General features: G+C 41.9%; 1 protein-coding gene across 3 annotated transcripts; it reads right to left on the bottom strand.

Annotated features, from left to right (window-relative positions):
* Window positions 1–225: 225 nt before the first annotated feature.
* On the bottom strand, window positions 226–20,177 carry LOC117386659 (sodium/hydrogen exchanger 9B2). Of its 3 annotated transcripts, none has more exons than XM_055229198.1 (14): window positions 20,106–20,177; window positions 14,389–14,541; window positions 9,512–9,602; window positions 7,771–7,941; window positions 7,549–7,691; window positions 6,747–6,874; window positions 5,730–5,811; window positions 4,571–4,664; window positions 4,237–4,343; window positions 3,858–4,007; window positions 3,340–3,448; window positions 2,933–3,069; window positions 1,989–2,163; window positions 226–339 (listed from the first exon to the last, which is right to left on the bottom strand). In XM_055229198.1, exons 3-14 carry the CDS (start codon window positions 9,594–9,596, stop codon window positions 227–229), a joined length of 1,494 nt encoding a protein of 497 aa, XP_055085173.1. In that variant the 5' UTR covers window positions 9,597–9,602; window positions 14,389–14,541; window positions 20,106–20,177; the 3' UTR covers window position 226. The 3 variants fall into 3 exon arrangements, with proteins under 3 accessions (XP_055085173.1, XP_033839960.2, XP_055085174.1); XM_033984069.2 differs by having other exon boundaries at window positions 226–315; XM_055229199.1 differs by having other exon boundaries at window positions 14,389–14,544; window positions 20,106–20,174.
* Between the last annotated feature and the right edge of the window lie 1,276 nt (window positions 20,178–21,453).

Genomic DNA, 21,453 nt, shown 5'->3' with positions numbered 1-21,453 from the left:
CAAGTTACAGGTCAGATCTGGGGAGAGGCGAACCCACTTAAAGTAAGAATGCACATTTTTAAAGCTATGTTATAACACTAAAAACACCCATAATTACATAGCTACGTTTATTGCAAACTGTGGAACATTCCCGGCAAAGCAATAACATCTCCATGGAAACAAGCAGTCGACCAGAAAAGTTAAATAGTGCACTTTTAAATCAGAGTGAAGTGGCTGAGGTTTTGGTTCATAACTTGCTCTCGATGGTCCCGCAGTCCTTCTCCGAGACGCAGTTCGAGCCTGGAGATGAAGGTCTGGCCTCTGGGTTTTCTGAAACTACAGACAGTACTGCAGTAAGTACTAAAGAAGTACAAAACAAACATGCCCCAAATACTGTAGTAATGTTCACTACTCACAGGGGGGCGTCGTGGCAGAGTGGTTAGCCTGTCATTAATCTCATTTATAAAACAAAACCACTGTGTTTTTAGACGACTGATGGAGCGAGTTGGATAAATGTAAAAGGATAAAGGATTTTGTCACAATTACAGATGATCAGGGTCAACCATAGACTGTATATACACGGACTGGCAAAAAAAAAGTCACCACCAACGCTAATATTTGGTTGTTCCGCCTTTAGCTTTGATTACGTCACACTTTCGCTGTGACATTGTTTCGATTTCGCTTCTGCAACGTCACAAGATTTATTTCCATCCAGTGTTGCGTTAATTTTCCACAAAGATGTTGCACTGATGCTGGTCGAGTCTGACGCTGCACAAAGCTTCTCCAGCACAAAGATTCTCAATGGGGTTAAGGTCTGGACTCTGTGGTGGACAATCCATGTGTGAAAATGACGTCTCATGCTCCTGATCCACTCTTTTACAATTTGAGCCCGATGAATCCTGGCATTGTCATCTTGGAATATGCCCGTGTCATCAGGGAAGAACAAATCCACTGATGGAATAACCTGGTCATTCAGTATATTCAGGTGTCAGCTGACCTCATTCTGCTGAACCTCGACCGGACCAACTGCAGGAGGAGACGACCTGTTCGCTTAGTTAAATCCAGGTGATGACTTTTTTTTTTGGCTAGGCAGTGTATAAATGGACATGAGAGCGCGTCCAGCTCCATCGACTCTGGCTCCAGTTCACTTTCTATTGAAAAACTCTCTTTCTCTGTACCTGCTGCTGTCAGACTCCTCATTTTGGTCTTTAAATGTTCGTATTAATCCGCTCTACATGGTCCTAGTATTTTATTTTGTGTCCTTAAATCAAGATATGAACATTAATAATAGACAAATCAGGCGCCTTCTTTCCCTGAGGTCGCTTCTGTTAGTGTTAGCAACAGGTTTGATTGATCGCTAAACTTGCAATGTGGGCGGGAAGGGGCGTTATCTTCAACAGTCTCACTCTGGATTGGCTGTTTCGTTGCTACAATAATTGCGGTCGGACATTCACTTAATCCACTTCTTTATACAGTCTATGGAGTCAACATTAATGGATTATTCTTTTGCATATTTGTCATAAAATACAACATAATTCATACAAGCCTCCACTCCATTTGAGACAGACTTGTGTGAGTGTACAAGCTTTAGAAATGAGACCTTATTTAGTCATGATTTAGACAATATCTTAAACTTCTATTCACAAATACTGAATACAGCGAATGGGTTGGGTTCATTTGAAGTCACAAAATGCTAAAGGGAAGGGCAGGTCTTAATTCTGTGGTTGCCTTTCAACTGTCAAAAGCAGATGTTTTGACCCGGTTTATGGTCAATATATTTGTAATTATTGTATCTATCCATATGAAACCAAAGCATCAAAAACGTGTCGTCTCTTTAAGCACAAAGTTTTATATATTTGGAAGTCTCCTGTCCACTATCTTCAACACTTTATGACATCATTTTTAAAACCTACCATGAGCAGCATATTTGCTAATTGTTGCGAATAATATAAAGATAATGAACTAAAAACACCAACATCAACAAACCACCTTTTGTCGTCCGCACTGACCTTTGCTCTGCTGCTGGAGGAGGCGTGGCCCTGAGAGTCCGATCCCTAAAGCACCAATGGGAGCCGTGATGAGGATCGCTAACACGGCTAATGTTAGCACATCCAGACCATATTTCTCCAGAACCTCGTCTCCCTTTTCTCGGGCCATATCCAAGGCCTTCGAACCGATCGCAGCCTGGAATAACAAAAAGATCGTAAGGCGCTCAGGTGAAACATGTAAAACTCTTTACAAACAGCACAGTCGAGCTCCCTGGCTCTTCTGCTGTAAACACTGTGGTACTTCAGTATTTTACATTTGTACAGAAGAGGTCCTCGATCAAACACACCATTATATCAATAAACACGGGTGTGGACAGGTGGCATATATATGTGGACAGGTTGGTTATGGGTGTGGACAAATAGGGTACAGGTGTGGTACAGGTGTGGTGCAGGTGTAGTACAGGTGTAGTACAGGTGTGGTACAGGTGTAGTACAGGTGTAGTACAGGTGTGGTGCAGGTGTAGTACAGGTGTAGTACAGGTGTGGTACAGGTGTAGTACAGGTGTAGTACAGGTGTGGTGCAGGTGTAGTACAGGTGTAGTACAGATGTAGTACAGGTGTGGTGCAGGTGTAGTACAGGTGTGGTACAGGTGTAGTACAGGTGTGGTACAGATGTAGTACAGGTGTGGTACAGATGTAGTACAGGTGTGGTACAGGTGTGGTGTAGGACAGGTGTGGTGCAGGTGTAGTACAGGTGTGGTACAGGTGTAGTACAGGTGTGGTACAGATGTAGTACAGGTGTGGTACAGGTGTGGTACAGGTGTAGTACAGGTGTGGTACAGGTGTAGGACAGGTGTGGTACAGGTGTAGGACAGGTGTGGTACAGGTGTAGGACAGGTGTGGTACAGGTGTAGGACAGGTGTGGTACAGGTGTAGTACAGGTGTGGTACAGGTGCACTGATTACCTGGACGGTGGCTTTGGGGAGCCAGGCCACTGCGATGAAGAATTTTTCCTTCAGGTTGAATCCTCCAAAGTGAACGAGGAGAAATGTGACAATGACTCGGATAAACAAACCGATAAAGAGACAGGCCACGCCCAAACCTGAGCGACAGCAGCAGTTACAGTCAACATCTGACACAACATGTAGTAGTTGTATAATTTGCAGTTGGAGTAGTACTATTTATAATATTTGTAGGTGTAGTAGTTCAACCATTGCATTACTATTGTTGCGTCCTTGGGCAAGACAGTTCCCTTGGCTTAAATAAGAATGTGGTGTGTGAATGAGAATACTAATCTTGCTAGCCATAGTAGTAGTAGTAGTAGTAGTAGTAGTAGTAGTAGTAGTAGTAGTAGTAGTAGTTGGCCTCCTACCCACGGTGCTGGGGTTCAAGGAGCTGATAGTGATTTCGGCTCCTATTAGACCAAACAGAAGTGGCTGAAAAACATCCCAGGACTGGCCGACCACCGCTGCTACTGGAGCCTGCAAGGGACAAACTGTGACTAAGAACCAAACTAGAACTAAACCAGGACCAAATCTGAACTTTACCAGAACTAAACCATGAATGAACCTGGAGTAAACCCAAGACGAAAAACAAGAACAAGGTCTAAACTAGGACTAATCCAGGATTTCACCAGAACTAAACCATGAACATGAACCAGAACTAAACCCGGACTAAACCAGAACTAAACCAAGACTAAATCATAGCTGCTACAAGACACATAACTAGGTCACAACTAGGATTAAACCAGCGATTCTGCTAAGGAAGCCTGCAAGGGAAACACAGCAAGAACCAGGGTCTACGCTGGGACGCAACTAGGACCAAACCAGAACTCACCCAGACTTGACCTGGTCTAAACAAGGACTAAACAAGAACTAAACCAGGACTTACTTTATTGACCCTCCAGCCCAAAGCGGCGACAAACGACAGAACCAGGACACACAGACCTCCAGCTCCAGCAAAATCCACGACGTGTGACAGAAAGACGGAGAAGACCGAAAGTCCGAGGAGCAGCAGAGACCTGGTCCAGGATAGGTCCTCCTGTAAGAGAGGGACAGGGTCTGAACCAGGACTAAAACTGAGGTAAACCAAGAGTAAAATGACAATGGGCTAGTTGTTGTTATTTTTACTGTAAAGGCAAACGACTTGTGAAAAGTGCTAGGTTGAGGAATAACTTTGGACCACGTTTAAAATGAACTAGTTTTGGTTTTCAAGTTTTTAAAATCAGGTAGAGTGTGTTTAATAGGTCAGTTGTATGTTGAGTCCAGACCTGGTCAGAGCTCGGGAACAGACAGAGGAACAGTCCAACCACGAGACCGGCCAGGACCCCTCCAACCACCTCCAGAAGACCCTTTAAGACATTCATCCATGTGGAGCCTAGAGAGAGACGGAGACCGGGTTAGATCTGGGTTAGAACCAGGACTAAACCAGGACTAAACCAGGACTAAACCAGGACTTGAGACCAAGGCCACAGCCAGGTCCTGACTATTATTATCATCCCAATTTAGTTCAGCAGAGATTGACAATTCCACAGGTGAAATGATCCAAATGATTCTAGTGAAGGTTCATGGAGTTTAAAAACACAGTGGAATAGAGGTTGTTACCTGTGGAAAAGGCGATTCCGAGGCAAGTGGAGAAACCGGTGATGGCCAAAACGTCGTCAAAGCTGCCGGCTGCCATCAGGAGCGTCGGGATTCCCTGGAAATTTAACAAAATACTGTACATTAGGGGCTGTTTTGGTTGTACATTACGCAAAAGTGTGTCTTGTGAGATTTAAGCCTGGTTTGGTCTTGGTTTAGTCCTGGTTTAATCCTGGTTTAGTCCATGTTGAGTCCTGGTTTAATCTTGGTTTAATTCTGGTTTGGTCCTGGTTTGGATCTGGTTTAGTCCTGGTTTAGTCTCCCTTAGACCTCTGGGACTGGCCTCCTGCTGGTGCTCAGAGTCAGGACTGAGTCAGGACTAAACCAGGACTGAGTCAGGACTAAACCAGGACTAAACATGGACTAAACCAGGACTAAACCAGGATCAAACCAGGACTAAACCAGGACTAAACATGGACTAAACCAGGACTAAACCAGGACTAAACATGGACTAAACATGGACTAAACATGGACTAAACCAGGAGTAAATATGGACTAAACCAGGACTAAACCAGGACTAAACATGGACTAAACTAGGACTAAACCAGGAGTAAATATGGACTAAACCAGGACTAAACATGGACTAAACATGGACTAAACATGGACTAAACCAGGAGTAAATATGGACTAAACCAGGACTAAACATGGACTAAACATGGACTAAACCAGGACTAAACATGGACTAAACCAGGACTAAACATGTTGAATCAATGTTTCAGTTTTCTGCAGCTAAAACCTGGAACATTCTTCCTGAAGATGTGACTCAGGCCTCGACTTTGACGATGTTTAAATCCAGGCTCAAAACAGTTCTATTTATCTGTGCATGTGACTGAAAGGTTTTTATTCTGCCTCTTCTCTTATAATGTTAATTTTATGGTGATTATTTATGTTTTGATTTATTATTTGTTTTGTATTGTGATTTGAATGTCTTTCTTATTCTGTAAAACACTCTAAACAAACTCGCCTTGATGAAAATGCCTGAATGTGGTGCCATCTTGTGGCCAGACTAGGAACTGTCCATTTTAATTTATCCATTCTGAATGAACTTAAAAACTAGAGTGTTGAGTGTAGAGATAGAGACCAGAGAGAGGACAGAAAGAGAAGGAGTAAACCAGAACTCCACCTTGTCGACGCCGTAGCCCTCCCTCTGCAGCAGTAACATGGACGGCACCACCACGGCCGGGGACACAGCAGCCAAGACGAACCTGCCCCAGAGACGAACGAGACAACACTGTAATACTCCTGTGTACAAACTTAAATTACATTTTTATTTAGGATTCACTTCTATGTTTTAATCACACAACCAGTCAAAAGTTAGGACACACTTTTTCATTTATGGTTATTTTCATGATTATTTATACTGTAGATTCTCACTGAAGGCATCAGAACTATTTATTTATTTATTTTTTATTACATTTTTTATTAATTCTTTTTTTATTTATTTATTTATTTATTTATTTTTTATTACATTTTTTATTTATTCTTTTTTATTTATATTTATTTATTTATTTATTTTTTATTTTTATTACATTTTTTATTTATTCTTTTTTATTTATTTATTTATTTATTTATTTATTTATTTAGCACATGTATCAGGTACACTTAAAGCACATTTCACAAATTAATCCTTAAATAAGCACTCCTATCTTCTTTTAGGACATAAATTAAATGCTTTTTTTTATTTTTCTTATTCAGCTGAAAAAACATTAAAAACATTACAAGGAATTTCTAAATTGCAACAGAAAGAACAACATACCAACTATGAATCGCACAAGGGCATGTAGAAAGAAAAGAGAAGAAAACAGGGTCACTCTTTGCTTTGCACTTTTGACTTTCTCTAAATAAGATTTACCAAAGCAAAGACTGGCTATTTTTAAAAATCTAAGGTAAGTTTTGAGTTATTTTGAGTTTATTTTTGTGTTTACCTGCTCCGTACATGTTTATTCATAGTCTTAATGCTTCAGTGAGAATCTAAAAAGTGTGTCCAAGTTTGTCCTTTTGACTGGTTGTGGAAGTATTAAGATAAAAGTGATTATTTTGGTTCTTACAGACAAGTAACTAGAAGCTAATAAAAAGTATTAAAGGTTGCAATTCCCCATGTGTCCACTATAGGTGTAGGTGGCAGTGTTGTGTTGTTTACCCCAGAATGAAACCCCAGACCCAGGGCAGGTTCAACAGGAAGTGAGAGACGACGGCCACGATGCAGGCTTCAACCAGACAGGGCCCGACGGCTAAACGGATACAGACGGCTTTAAGACGGACCAGAGCCTGAGGAGAGAGGGACTGTGAGTGTGTGAGAGAGAGAGAAAGAAAGAAAGAAAGAAAGAAAGAGAGGAGTCAGAAGATTTGAACAAAGAGAGTATGACAGAGAGAGGTGAGAGAGGAGATGGGACAGAACTAAGAGAAAAAGATGAGAGAAGAAAGAGAGAAGCAAGAGAAGAAATGACAGTGTTGGAGAAAGAGAGAGATGGTTTGGTCCAGGTTGCAGACGATGAAGAGGAGAGGGTCAGACGGAGCAGAGGATGAAGAGGAGAGGGTCAGAGGATGAAGAGGATGAAGAGAAGAGGAGCAGAAGATGAAGAGAAGAGGGTCAAACAAAGCAGAGGATGAAGAGGAGAGGTTCAGACGGAGCAGAGGATGAAGAGGAGAGGGGCAGATGGAGCAGAGGATGAAGAGGAGAGGGTCAGACGGAGCAGAGGATGAAGAGGAGAGGGTCAGAGGATGAAGAGAAGAGGAGCAGAAGATGAAGAGAAGAGGGTCAAACAAAGCAGAGGATGAAGAGGAGAGGGTCAGACGGAGCAAAGGATGAAGAGGAGAGGGTCAGACGGAGCAGAGGATGAAGAGGAGAGGGTCAGACGGAGCAGAGGATGAAGAGGAGAGGGTCAGAGGATGAAGAGGAGAGGTTCAGATGGAGCAGAGGAGGCAGACAGGAGGAGCAGGACCTGTGGGTTGAGTCCGAGTCCGGCTCTGGTCAGGATTATGGCCAGAGCGATGTTCCTGAGAGCAGACGACCAGTGAGGATCGATGTAGACCGCGTCACAAATGTACGGGACATTCCTCAAAACCAGACCAGCCAACAGCATCCCTGAAAATACACACGGTCAGGACTAAACCAGGACTAAACCAAGACTAAACCAGGTCTAAATCAGCTCTAAAGAACTTACCGAGCAGTGGAGGGAAGGGGGGCAGGGTTGGGAACTTAATCAGTCCCATGAGTTTTCCTCCCAGAACGGCACAAATGAACAGGATCACAAGGCCAAACAGGTTCCCCCCAGGCAAGCACTCGGACCCTGTGATTGACCAGACCACACCGAAGAGCAGGGCCAAGAGGCAGGCTGTGGGGACAGAACCGGGACAGAACCAGGGTTAGATCAGGGACAGAATCAGGGTTAGACCAGGGATAGAACCAGGACAGAACCATGTCAGAACTGAAGTTAAACCAGGGACAGATCTGGGGTTAGACCAGGGACAAGAGGCAGGCTGTGGGGAGAGAATGGGACAGAACCGGGGTTAGACCAGGAACAGAACCAGTGTAGAACCATGACAGAAGCAGAGTTAAACCAGGGAGAGATCCGAGGTCAGACCAGGGCCAAGAGGCAGGCTGTGGGGACAGATCCAGGATAGAAGCAGGGTTAGACGAGGGACAGAACCAGGACAGAACCAGGGTTAGACCAGGAGGAGGACCAGGACAGCACCAGGGTTAGGACAGCACTGCTCCGTCAGAAGCTCAGACTGTGATCTATTAACAACACGGTGTAAAGTTCAGATGTGACAATCCTCCATTAGTCAGAGGGGCTAATCGTTGCTATCAGTTTCCAGCAGGGCAGTTGAGATCCAAAATACACACTTCTTCAATACTGGACGTAGGATTATCACACTGAGTCTACCTGTTGTCAGATGGGTGTGATTGACAGGTGGATTAACCATTCAGGGACACGCATGGGCCGCATCAAAACAAAGCTCATCGAGGTTAGCAATTAGGGGCAAATTTGGAGCCAAGTTTCATATTAGAAATTGCAACCGTGAATATCATAGCAACCAGAGATCAGGTGTGCTCACAAGTGTGTTTACAGGGATAACTCTCCTTCTCCAAGTGTGGTCACAGGTGTGGTCACAGGTGTGCTCACAAGTGTGTTTACAGGGATAACTCTCCTTCTCCAAGTGTGGTCACAGGTGTGGTCACAGGTGTGTTTACAAGGTGGTTACAAGGTGCGGTTACAGGTGTGGTCACAGGTGTGGTTACAGATGTGGTCACAGGTGTGTTTACAGGTGTGGTTACAGGTGCACTTACAGGTGTGGTCACAGGTGTGGTCACAGGTTTGGTCACAGGTGTGGTACAGGTGTGGTTAGAGGTGTGGTTACAGGTGCGCTTACAGGTGTGGTCACAGGTGTGTTCACAGGTGTGGTACAGTGTGGTCACAGGTGTGGTCACAGGTGTGGTTACAGGTGTGTTCACAGGTGTGGTACAGTGTGGTCACAGGTGTGGTCACAGGTGTGGTACAGGTGTGGTCACAGGTGTGGTCACAGGTGTGGTACAGGTGTGGTACAGGTGTGGTCACAGGTGTGGTCACAGGTGTGGTACAGGTGTGGTCACAGGTGTGGTACAGGTGTGGTCACAGGTGTGGTCACAGGTGTGGTACAGGTGAGGTACAGGTGTGGTCACAGGTGTGGTACAGGTGTGGTCACAGGTGTGGTCACAGGTGTGGTCACAGGTGTGGTCACAGGTGTGGTACAGGTGTGGTCACAGGTGTGGTACAGGTGTGGTCACAGGTGTGGTACAGGTGTGGTCACAGGTGTGGTACAGGTGTGGTCACAAGGAAAACTCTCGTCCTCCAGGTGTGGAGTGAGTGAATGGTGCTTGTAAATCTAAAAGTATATTTAAAAAGAATGCCTCATTATCATTACCTTTAGTTATGACGAGGTTGAGCAGTCCTCTGGGGCGGGGACACCTGTCCCTCAGGGTCTCACACATGGAGCAGCGCCCCCCCATGGCGTCCTGGGGAACATACAGGTCCTTATTTGTTATACATGTGGATATATATACTGTTTATTTGTGCTTGTTGATACTAAAATGTGTTCACAGTTTCCATGCACACAGAAAAGCTTTGGCTGTTAGATACATGGAACGAACATTTTTGCAGGTCTATATTTATTGTGGGGAATTTTTCTCAGCACTTTTAGGGAAGTTTATGATTTTTTTTAGTGTTACTGGCTTTATCAGACTTATTGTGTCAGTGGAATAAATTAGTTTCTTCGGCAATTTATTGTACTTCAAAATTTCATGACAGGCCTAGTTCAGACTTGGTTTAGTGTCAGTATCATAGCAACCAAAGAGCCAATCAGGAGCGAGGCTGTTGGTTTAAACCTGGTAGAACCCTGGTTTATTCAGCTCTAGTGTTTTTTTTGTTTTTTTGTTTTTTGTTTTTTTGACCCAGTTTAGACCTGGTTCAGTTATTTCCTTGCTTCGATCTGGTTTAGTCCGGGTGTAGTCTTGGTTCTCAGCCGTTCAGAGTGTGGAATTTATCGCTCAGGCTGATAACCTCTGACCCGAGTAAAAATAGAACTTCTAAACCAGGTCGACCGTGAGTCCACTGATGACTTTTACAGCGTTTTATGAGTCCATATGAGTATTAAAGAATCATGAAACACTTCAGTAAAACAAAACGTATTCAGGCTTTCACAAGAGAATTATATTATCAGGGCTAAACCAGGATTAAACCAAAACTAAATTCGACCAGGACCTCACTGGGACTAAACCAGGGCTATAAACCAGGACTAGAACAAGACTAAACCAAGACTCAACTGGAAATACCAAGATTATTTCACTAGAGGCTTTTATAGGTGTTTGGTAGCAGAGTGGTTATCCTGTTTCGTCCTCTCAATGTTCATCTAAAACGACTTAATAAAAGAAACAAATCCCCGACTTCCGCATTAGAAAATCGCGGTGCCCAATGACGTCATCACAACAAAGAGGTGTGTAGCTGTCGGCGCCCCCTATCACGCTAACGAGAAGTGATTTTTTTTTGTCATTTGTACCACCATGACTTTGCGACGCTGCCGAATCTTGTGAGTATCGGCGAGTAAGAAAATAAAACATGGAAAACAAAGTGCGTACGTCGCGTGGGCGTGTCCAGGTGGAGGTGAAAACGGGGGTTGATCGGCAAAACGGCGTCTTGAAAATAAGCGGTTAAATATTGCTCAAACACGAATCCGTCCAAATACAACTACAACTACGACTCTAACGTGATTTAAGTATCGGAAAAGTCGATTTTGCAGATTACGTCGGGTTTAATGGTTCTCACGTGGTTCATCGTCTCTGTTTCCCGCTTAAAGTCCCAAATATTCAAAAAAAACATTCTATAGAGAGACGGTGGCTCAGTTGGTAGAGCGTTTGTCCACAGACCTGAAAATTGATGGTGCGATTCCAGCTCCCATAGATGAATACTGTCGTTGTGTCCTTGGGCAAGACACTTAACCCTCCTCGTGTGTGTGAATGTGAGTGGTTCCTTGATGTAAAGCGTTTAAAGTGACTTGAAGGTGGAAAAACATTATATAAAAATGTGACCATGACCATTTATGCTTTTTCTAGAATTAAGTAAAAACTTTCAGATTCGGTTAAATTCTGTACTGTGATGTAAAATGGATCATAAAAACTTAATATACTTTTGTCTTCGGCTTCAAAACCACAGAACTGAAACTGAAATTAGAAGTAACTCGATTTTGATACTAAGGAATAGACTTAATACTGATTCCAATAATAATAATAATAATAATAATAATAATAATAATAATAATAATAATAATAATAATAATAATAATAATAAAAACACTCTTTCTTTAAACAATAGAATGTGATTGTCAACATTAAATGGTGGTACTTTGTTTTCTGTTCTTATGTTTTATGTCTATGTAATTCCTCAGTGTGGAGCAGGTTCATAGTGGTTAATGGTTTAGTCCTGCTTTAGTCCTGGTTTAGTCCTGGTTTAGTCCTGGTTTAGTCCTGGTTTAGTCCTGGTTTAGCCCTGGTTAGGTCTTGGTTTAGTCCTGGTTTAGTCCTGGTTTAGCCCTGGTTAGGTCTTGGTTTAGTCCTGGTTTAGTCCTGGTTTAGCCCTGGTTAAATCTTGGATTAGTCCTGGTTTAGCCCTGGTTTAGTCCTGGTTGAGCCCTGGTTTAGCCATGGTTTTGTCCTGGTTTAGTCCTGGTTTATCCCTGGTTAAGTCTTGGTTTAGTCCTGGTTTAGTCCTGTTTAGTCTTGGTTTAGTCCTGGTTAGGTCTTGGTTTAGTCTTGGTTTAGTTCTGGTTTAGTCCTGGTTTAGTCCTGGTTAAGTCTTGGTTTAGTCCTGGTTTAGTCCTGGTTTACTACTAGTTTAGTCCTGGTTTAGTCCTGATTTAGCCCTGGTTGAATCTTGGATTAGTCCTGGTTTTGTCCTGGTTTAGTCCTGATTTATCCCTGGTTAAGTCTTGGTTTAGTCCTGGTTTAGTCCTGTTTAGTCCCGGTTTAGTCCTGGTTAAGTCTTGGTTTAGTCCTGGTTTAGCCATGGTTTAGTCCTGGTTTAGTCCTGGTTTAGTCCTGTTTTAGTCCTGTTTTAGTCCTGGTTTAGCCCTGGTTTAGCTAGTTTAGTCCTGGTTTAGTCCTGGTTTACTCTCTGGTTTAGTCCTGGTTAAGTCTTAGTTTAGTCCTGGTTTAGTCCTGGTTTAGCCCTGGTTAAATCTTGGATTAGTCCTGGTTTAGCCCTGGTTAAATCTTGGATTAGTCCTGGTTTAGCCCTGGTTTAGTACTAGTTTAGTCCTGGTTTAGTCCTGGTTGAGCCCTGGTTTAGCCATGGTTTTGTCCTGGTTTAGTCCTGGTTTATCCCTGGTTAAGTCTTGGTTTAGTCCTGTTTTAGTCCTGTTTTAGTCCTGTTTTAGTCCTGTTTTAGTCCTGGTTTAGTCCTGGTTTACTCTCTGGTTTAGTCCTGGTTTAGTCCTGGTTTACTCTCTGGTTTAGTCCTGGTTTAGTCCTGGTTTACTCTCTGGTTTAGTCCTGGTTTAGTCCTGGTTTACTCTCTGGTTTAGTCCTGGTTTAGTCCTGGTTTAGTCCTGGTTTAATCCTGTTTATAGTCTCTGTGTCTTATACTTGTTCTGATGCAGCTCAAAATCTTTCTAAACATTTACAACAAAGGTTAATTTCTGTCCCGTGAATGTGACTTTTTTGGTATCGATACCTGCTCAAAGAAGTATCTAGTTTCGATACTAGTTTTAGTCTGGATTAGTATCTGATTTTCGATACTTTTGACATGTCTGGTCAGGACTTTGTGGGGAAGTGAACACTCAAGTCTCAAATACAGAACAACACAAGATTAGTCCAACGTGTGAATCACTCATATATTTAGAACAAAATATGTCTCACCTACAAACAACTCATCTTCATTCACAAACCTGCACATTTGAGTTCTTCTCTCAAACTGAAAACACTCTGTTCCACCTTGTGATGTCATCATGTGGTAATACAGGAAGTGCTCCACTGTGTTTTTAAACTCCACACACCTTCATTTCTAGAATCATTTGGACAATTTCAGCCCTGGAATTGCAAATCTCGACTGAACTAAAGGTAAAACAGAGCGGTTAACTTGAAAACTGCCACTTGATGACATCACAAGGTGGAACAGAGCGTTTTGACAATGTAACTATGTAACTTTTCTGCTTGTTTCCATAGAGATACTGCTGCTGTTATTGCTCTATCTGGAATATTCTATAGTTTGGCAGTAAACTAACTTGGTCTAAAGGGACAAGCAGGGCAAGTTACAGGTCGGATCTGTGGAGGGGCGACACAGCTCACAGTAAGAATGTTGTTTTTGAAGGGGATTTTGAGTCATACTACACCTCTTACTACTACTACTACTACTACTACTACTACTACTACTACTTATTGTCATGTAAAAATAAAAGTAGCACATGAAAGCATCTACTTAAGTAAAAGTATTGAAGTATCTGTTTTAAAAATGTATTTAAAGACGAAAAAGTAAAAGTATTTCACTCAGATTTTGAGGTCTTTAGATACAGATTTGTGCTGGATTTTGCTCGGAAACAACTGAATCAAACAGTTTTTTCTAGTTGTTTTTATCTGATTTGCTCAAATTATGAACGTGACCAAAAAAAACCAAAAAAAAAAAAAAAACAACGACAAACAAACAAACCCTCAGCCTTTTCAAACGATAACAAAAAATACTTTTACTTTTCAGTCCTGCTCTTAAAGGTAGTGAAGTAAAAGTAAAATATCCACTGTAAAATTGATGTAAATACAGTATATAATATGTACTTTTACTTTGTTACGTTCCACCTCTGTCTAAGTCAATAAATGTAAGCCAAAAATTTTTAAAGTCATACTGTGGAACATTACAGGAACAAATAATTATATATTGCAGGAAAACAGATTTTTTTATTATTTTTTTTATTTTTTTTTAAATCTGGGTCAATTTCAAATATTCCCTTTTTTTTCATCTAACTTTCAACCATGGAAACACAAGTATTTTACCATTTCACGATGTCGCCAAAGCAGGATTTTTTTGAGAATTTAAGAGGGTTTTTTTTCTCATTCTGATATACAATAGTTTTAACCCATAAAATGCCATATTTCTGTTTAAATATTCTGATAAAGATAAAGAACAGGAGCTTTTCTTTCATCTCTTTCCTCGCTTGTGTCCTGTCCTGAGTATAAATATTAAACTTAAACTAGTCGTGGTGTTTCTCTGGTTAAAGTCCCGCTGACCTCGCCTCAGACTCATTACAGTTTAACCCCTCACCTGCTGGATCTGCTCCTCCCGTCCGTCTGCTGAGGCCTGGGTCCGGGGTCTCTGGTCCGGTCCTGGTTCAGTCCGGTCTCTGGACTTGGTCTGGCTCCCGGGCTGCACATGGATTTGAACACAACCCCCCGTCCTCTGCTCCTTAGCCCCGCCCTGCTGGAGAGAGGTGGACGTGAAACATGACGTGAGTGTGGAAAGGATTAAGGAAAATGTGTGAAAACAATGAGTAAAGTAGAACTGGATTATGAGAGCAAATGAGAACTAGACCAGGACTAAACATGGACTAAACATGGACTAAACCAGGACTAAGCCAGGACTAAACATAGACTAAACCAGGACTAAACATAGACTAAACATGGACTAAACCAGGACTAAGCCAGGACTAAACCAGGACTAAGCCAAGACTAAACATAGACTAAACCAGGACTAAGCCAGGACTAAACCAGGACTAAACATAGACTAAACCAGGAATAAACATAGACTAAACCAGGACTAAACCAGGACTAAACCAGGACTAAACTAGGACTAAACCAGGACTAAGCCAAGACTAAACATAGACTAAACCAGGACTAAGCCAGGACTAAACCAGGACTAAGCCAAGACTAAACATAGACTAAACCAGGACTAAGCCAGGACTAAACCAGGACTAAGCCAAGACTAAACATAGACTAAACCAGGACTAAGCCAGGACTAAACCAGGACTAAACCAGGACTAAACATAGACTAAACCAGGACTAAGCCAGGACTAAGCCAGGACTAAGCCAAGACTAAACCAGGACTAAGCCAGGACTAAGCCAGGACTAAACCAGGACTAAACATAGACTAAACATGGACTAAACATGGACTAAACCAGGACTAAACCAGGACTAAACATAAACTAAACCAGGACTAAGCCAGGACTAAACCAGGACTAAATAATCACTAAACAAGGACTAAACAAGGACTAAATAATCACTAAACAAGGACTAAACAAGGACTAAACCAGGACTAAGCCAGGACTAAACATGGACTAAACCAGGACTAAACAAGGACTAAAAATGGACTAAACCATGACTAAACCAGGACTAAACCAGGACTAAACAAGGACTAAACATAGACTAAACCAGGACTAAGCCAGGACTAAACCAGGACTAAATAATCACTAAACAAGGACTAAACAAGGACTAAACCAGGACTAAGCCAGGACTAAACATGGACTAAACCAGGACTAAACAAGGACTAAAAATGGACTAAACCATGACTAAACCAGGACTAAGCCAGGACTAAACCAGGACTAAACAAGGACTAAACAAGGACTAAACATGGACTAAACATGGACTAAACCAGGACTAAGAAGGACTAAGCCAGGACTAAACCAGGACTAAGCCAGGACTAAACCAGGACTAAACCAGGACTAAACCTGGACTAAACAAGGACTAAACATGGACTAAACCAGGACTAAGCCAGGACTAAACCAGGACTAAACATGGACTAAACAAGGACTAAACCAGGACTAAACATGGACTAAACATGGACTAAACCAGGACTAAACCTGGACTAAACAAGGACTAAACATGGACTAAACATGGACTAAACCAGGACTAAACATGGACTAAACCAGGACTAAGCCAGGACTAAACCAGGACTAAGCCAAGACTAAACATAGACTAAACCAGGACTAAGCCAGGACTAAACCAGGACTAAGCCAAGACTAAACATAGACTAAACCAGGACTAAGCCAGGACTAAACCAGGACTAAGCCAAGACTAAACATAGACTAAACCAGGACTAAGCCAAGACTAAACCAGGACTAAGCCAGGACTAAGCCAGGACTAAACCAGGACTAAACATAGACTAAACATGGACTAAACATGGACTAAACCAGGACTAAACCAGGACTAAACATAGACTAAACCAGGACTAAGCCAGGACTAAACCAGGACTAAATAATCACTAAACAAGGACTAAACAAGGACTAAACATGGACTAAACCAGGACTAAGCCAGGACTAAACATGGACTAAACCAGGACTAAACAAGGACTAAAAATGGACTAAACCATGACTAAACCAGGACTAAGCCAGGACTAAACCAGGACTAAACAAGGACTAAACATAGACTAAACCAGGACTAAGCCAGGACTAAACCAGGACTAAATAATCACTAAACAAGGACTAAACAAGGACTAAACAAGGACTAAACATGGACTAAGCCAGGACTAAACATGGACTAAACCAGGACTAAACAAGGACTAAAAATGGACTAAACCATGACTAAACCAGGACTAAGCCAGGACTAAACCAGGACTAAACAAGGACTAAACATAGACTAAACCAGGACTAAGCCAGGACTAAACCAGGACTAAACATGGGCTAAACCAGGACTAAACAAGGACTAAAAATGGACTAAACCAGGACTAAACCAGGACTAAACAAGGACTAAAAATGGACTAAACCATGACTAAACCAGGACTAAGCCAGGACTAAACCAGGACTAAACAAGGACTAAACATAGACTAAACCAGGACTAAGCCAGGACTAAACCAGGACTAAACATGGGCTAAACCAGGACTAAACAAGGACTAAAAATGGACTAAACCAGGACTAAACCAGGACTAAGCCAGGACTAAACCAGGACTAAACATGGACTAAACATGGACTAAACATGGACTAAACCAGGACTAAGCAGGACTAAGCCAGGACTAAACATGGACTAAACATGGACTAAACCAGGACTAAGCAGGACTAAGCAAGGACTAAACCAGGACTAAGCCAGGACTAAGCCAGGACTAAACCAGGACTAAACAAGGACTAAACATGGACTAAACAAGGACTAAACGTGGACTAAACATGGACTAAACCAGGACTAAGCCAGGACTAAACATGGACTAAACCAGGACTAAACCTGGACTAAACAAGGACTAAACAAGGACTAAACAAGGACTAAACCAGGACTAAGCCAGGACTAAACCAGGACTAAACATGGACTAAACCAGGACTAAACCAGGACTAAACCTGGACTAAACCTGGACTAAACCAGGACTAAACAAGGACTAAACATGGACTAAACAAGGACTAAACGTGGACTAAACGTGGACTAAACGTGGACTAAACAAGGACTAAACCAGGACTAAACATGGACTAAACAAGGACTAAACCAGGACTAAACCAGGACTAAACCAGGACTAAACCAGGACTAAACCAGGACTAAACCAGGACTAAACCAGGATTACCTTAGACAAAAACATTAATGAGAAAGTCCCATTAACTGCAGAAAAAAGATGTTCTAAACTAGGACTAAACCAGGAGTTTTACTCCTAGTTCTAGTCCTAGTCCTCAAGGTCTTCGTCATGGACAAGTTCTCACGGTTTTACGACGTGTGAGACTGAAGACTTTATTATTTTATTGACATTTTGACAATGTCACTAAATTTACAACTATGTCAGAAGTCAACAAGATCTAAACAATGATTAAACAAGGACTCAACCAGGTCTAAGCCAAGACTAAATTAAGACTTAACCAGGGCTAAACCAGGAGTTAACCAAGACTTAACCAGAGCAGGACTAAACCAGTGTGAAACCAGGACTAAACCAAGACTTAACCAGGACTAAACTAGGACGAAACCAGGACTAAACCAAAATCTAACCAGGACTAAATCAAGACTTAACCAGGGTTAAACCAGGACTAAGCCAGGACTAAACCAAGACTTAACCAGAACTAAACCAGGACTAAACCAAGACTTAACCAGAACTAAACCAGGACTAAACCAAGACTTAACCAGGACTAAACCAGGACAAAACCAAGACTTAACCCAGACTAAACCAGGACTAAACCAAAACTTAACCAGGACTAAACCAAGACTTACCCCAGACTAAACCAGGACTGAACCAAGACTTAACCAGGGTTAAACCAGGACTAAGCCAGGACTAAACCAAGACTTAACCAGAACTAAACCAGGACTAAACCAAGACTTAACCAGGGCTAATCCAGGACAGTATCATAGAAACAAAGATCCGGAGTGAGGCTGTTGAAGGTAACGCCCCTTCTCACCCTCATCACTGGTTTATCAGGAAGCAGGCCCTTAGCAACGCTGTCAATCAAACCTGTTGCTAACGCTAGCGGAAAGAAGGCGCCTGATTTGTCTGTTATTAATGTTCATATCTTGATTTACAGACACAATAGTGAAATAAAAAACCCAGGATCATGTAGAGGGTTAATACGAACATTTAAGACCAAAATGACGAGTCTGACAGCAGCAGGTGCAGAGAGAGGGGCCAGAGTTTTTCAATAGAAAGTGAATTGGAGCCAGAGTCGATGGAGCAGGAAGTGCGTCCATGATCACTTCCTGTTTGTAACGCAGCAGCTAGCAGGTTAGCTATGTCCTTTTATATATACATCCCATGGTCTGTGGACTGTAGAGAGGACGGGCGGTCGAGTCTCCTGATGCTCCAGTTCTTGTGGGCGTGTCTTCTTTGTATTCCCGACTATAGATTTTTCCATGTTTTCACTCTTTCCACATGTTTTTTCTTTCTTTTCTCTCTGAAGTTGTTTACTCTCTCCACACCTCCTCCAGCCTCCATCCATCTCTCTCTCCGCTGTGCTGCTGTCCAGTCTGAGTCTAATCATTAAACCTCCAGCCCCCCCCCCACAGAAAACACAACATTCTCACCTGTACATGCTACTCTGTGTATTTTTATGTGTTTTTTAAAGGTGCACTATGTAACTTTCCTAATTCCTCCTTGTCTCCAGGCAGATCTTATTGCTTAACTGAAATGTTACACAGTATGGAATTAAAACTCATTCAATCTCATGTTTATTTTTGTGTCAAAGAAATATCCAAAAAGAAGGTTTAAACTACGTAGAAGTAGTAGTAGTAATAGTAGCTGTAGTAGTAGTCATAGAAGTATTAATAGTCGTAGAAGTAGCAGCAGTAGTAGTAGTACTACTAGTAAAAGTACTAGTAGTAGTCGTAGAAGAAGTAGGAGTAGAAGTAGTAGTAGTACACATAGTAGTAGACGTAGCAGTAGTAGTAGTAGTAGTAGTAGTAAAAGTAGTAGTAGAAGAAGAAGTAGTAGTAGAAGTAGTAGTAGTAGTAGTAGTAGTAGTAGTAATAGTAAAAATAGTAGTCGTAGAAGTAGTAGTAGTAATCGTAGAAGTAGTAGTAGTAGTAGTAGTAGTAGTAGTAATAGTAAAAGTAGTAGTTGTAGGAGTAGTAGTAGTAGTGGTGGTAGTAGTAGTAATAGTAAAAGTAGCAGTCATAGAAGTAGTAGTAGTAGTAGTACTAGAAGAATTAGTAATAGTAGTAGCAGAAGAAGTAGTAAGAGAAGAAGTAGTAATAGTAAAAGTAGTACTTGTAGAAGTAGTGATAGTAATTTAGAAGTAGTAGAAGTAGTAGTAAAAGTAGCAGTAGAGGTAGCAGTAGTAGTAGTGGTAGTTGTAGAAGAAATATTAGTAGTAGTAGAAATAGTAGTAGTAGTAAAAGTACTACTACAGGCCAAGTTATAGTAGATGAGATCTGTGGAGAGGCGAGCCCACTCACATTTTTTCCACGGGATTTTGAATTAGAAAAGCAGCTGTAGTTGAATAAACACTAGAGACGAGTTTAATGTAAAAAGCTGCATTTAATTATCACCTGATGACATCACCAGGTGTAACAGGCTGTTCTCAGTTTGTCTCTGTTGTATATATTTTTTGCGTGTTTTTTTTTTATAATTATACATGTGTGTAAATCCCGTCTGACCTGCGGGACTTTGAGCGTCTCTGTTCCGATCTGAGCGTATCGTCTCGTCGTGTCTTCGTCCAGTTTCTCAAACATCTCTGAAAATAAAACAAAAACACACATTAAATATTCACTTTTAAAGGGCAGTTTGCTTTTTTAAATAATGAGAGTTAAAGTTTCTTCTACCAGTTTGACTACAGAGATGTTATTTGGCCTGAAATGTTCCGCAGAGTGGCTTTACTTTTTTGTAGTTTGGTGTTACAGCTAAAATATGAATGAAAGTGACTCCACCAGGCCTTGAACTGGGCGGTAGATAAGTTTAATGCCATAGTGAGGAACATGCCAGGCACAGAAATCAAAGCATCGCCATGGAGACAAGTAGGTCACGGAAACCTCACCATAAAAGTTCCATGGTGCAGCTTATATGGAATTGAAGTGGTGGAGTTTCATTAACAGCAGAACATCATAAACATTAGATGAATTAGTTTGAAGTTATTTGAACTAAATGAGATTTTAATTAAACCTGATTTTGTGTTTTTGAAATAACTGTTGAGTTTTGAGAAGAAGAAGAGACAAAATAAAGACGATTTTAACTTGAGGAAGTCCTGTTTTTAATAGAATAAAAAAAAAAAAAAAGAGACGTGAGAATGTGACGTGACTCACCGACACGTGGTTCTCTGATCCTCCAAAAGAAAACACGGATCTAGACCAGGGTTAGACCAGAACCAGAACCAGAACGAGACCAGGGTTAGACCAGAACCAGAACGAGACCAGGGTTAGACCAGAACCAGAACCAGAATGAGACCAGGGTTAGACCAGAACAAGACCAGGGTTAGACCAGAACCAGAACAGAACGAGACCAGGGTTAGACCAGAACCAGAACCAGAACAGAACGAGACCAGGGTTAGACCAGAACCAGAACCAGAACCAGAACCAGAACGAGACCAGGGTTAGACCAGAATAAGACCAGGGTTAGACCAGAACCAGAACCAGAATGAGACCAGGGTTAGACCAGAACCAGAACCAGAATGAGACCAAGGTTAGGTCAGAACCAGAACCAGAACAAGACCAGGGTTAGACCAGAACGAGACCAGGGTTAGACCAGAACCAGAACCAGAACGAGACCAGGGTTAGACCAGAACCAGAACCAGAACGAGACCAGGGTTAGACCAGAACCAGAACTGCAACAAGACCAGGGTTAGATCAAACCAGAACCAGAACCGCAAGAAAAAAGAGGGTTAGACCAGGTTTAGATAGAACAAAAAACAAAACCAGAACCAGAACCGCAATGAGACCAGGGTTAGACCAAGTTTAGACCAGTTTTAGTCCAGACCAGAACCGAATTAGACCAATCAAAACACTAATTCTG

Source organism: Periophthalmus magnuspinnatus, chromosome 18, assembly GCF_009829125.3.
Source record: "Periophthalmus magnuspinnatus isolate fPerMag1 chromosome 18, fPerMag1.2.pri, whole genome shotgun sequence".
Lineage (NCBI taxonomy): Eukaryota > Metazoa > Chordata > Actinopteri > Gobiiformes > Gobiidae > Periophthalmus > Periophthalmus magnuspinnatus.
Note: the sequence above shows the minus strand (reverse complement) of the source record. Positions and strands in the feature narration are given on the sequence as shown.

Coding starts and splice junctions, on each gene's coding strand:
- LOC117386659 (XM_055229198.1), bottom strand. CDS start 9,596: ATGGGGGGGCGCTGCTCCATGTGTGAGACCCTGAGGGACAGGTGTCCC. Junction 4,665..5,729: donor AGGGCTACGGCGTCGACAAG/GTGGAGTTCTGG, acceptor TTAAATTTCCAG/GGAATCCCGACGCTCCTGAT. Junction 4,008..4,236: donor TGTTCCCGAGCTCTGACCAG/GTCTGGACTCAA, acceptor CCTCTCTTACAG/GAGGACCTATCCTGGACCAG.